Source organism: Apaloderma vittatum, unplaced genomic scaffold (assembly GCF_000703405.1).
Source record: "Apaloderma vittatum isolate BGI_N311 unplaced genomic scaffold, ASM70340v1 scaffold32637, whole genome shotgun sequence".
NCBI lineage: Eukaryota > Metazoa > Chordata > Aves > Trogoniformes > Trogonidae > Apaloderma > Apaloderma vittatum.
In genome coordinates this window covers 1-241 of record NW_009726145.1, presented here as the reverse complement: position 1 = coordinate 241, position 241 = coordinate 1, and the positions used below count along the sequence as shown (strand labels likewise).

At 64.7% G+C, this 241-nt stretch overlaps 1 protein-coding gene across 1 annotated transcript in view; it reads right to left on the bottom strand.

Moving 5' to 3' along the window:
• Positions 1–103, bottom strand: part of LEPRE1 (leucine proline-enriched proteoglycan (leprecan) 1) — a gene marked incomplete at both ends in the record, with an annotated part of 4,420 nt that extends 4,317 nt beyond the window's left edge. Inside the window, one exon of the mRNA XM_009873181.1 lies at positions 1–103. This exon is cut by the window's left edge and continues 123 nt beyond it. Coding sequence (XP_009871483.1) covers positions 1–103 — 103 coding nt within the window.
• Between the last annotated feature and the right edge of the window lie 138 nt (positions 104–241).

Below are 241 nucleotides of genomic sequence, written 5' to 3'. Positions count from 1 at the left end.
CGGCGCCCGCCACAAAATGCGCCCCCGGCGCCTTCTCCAGGTGCAGGATGGCGGCAGCCGGCTGCTCCTCAGTGTAAAACCGGACGCCCAGCCGGAATTCACTCTGCGGAGGGATGAAAAATGATGGAGGGGAGTGAGGGGGTGGCTCAACGCCCTGCTCCCTGTGGTGGACCACCCGAGAACCTCGTCCCCAGGGGATGGGCATCCATCCAGCACCAAGGTGGCATCTCATGAGCTTGCC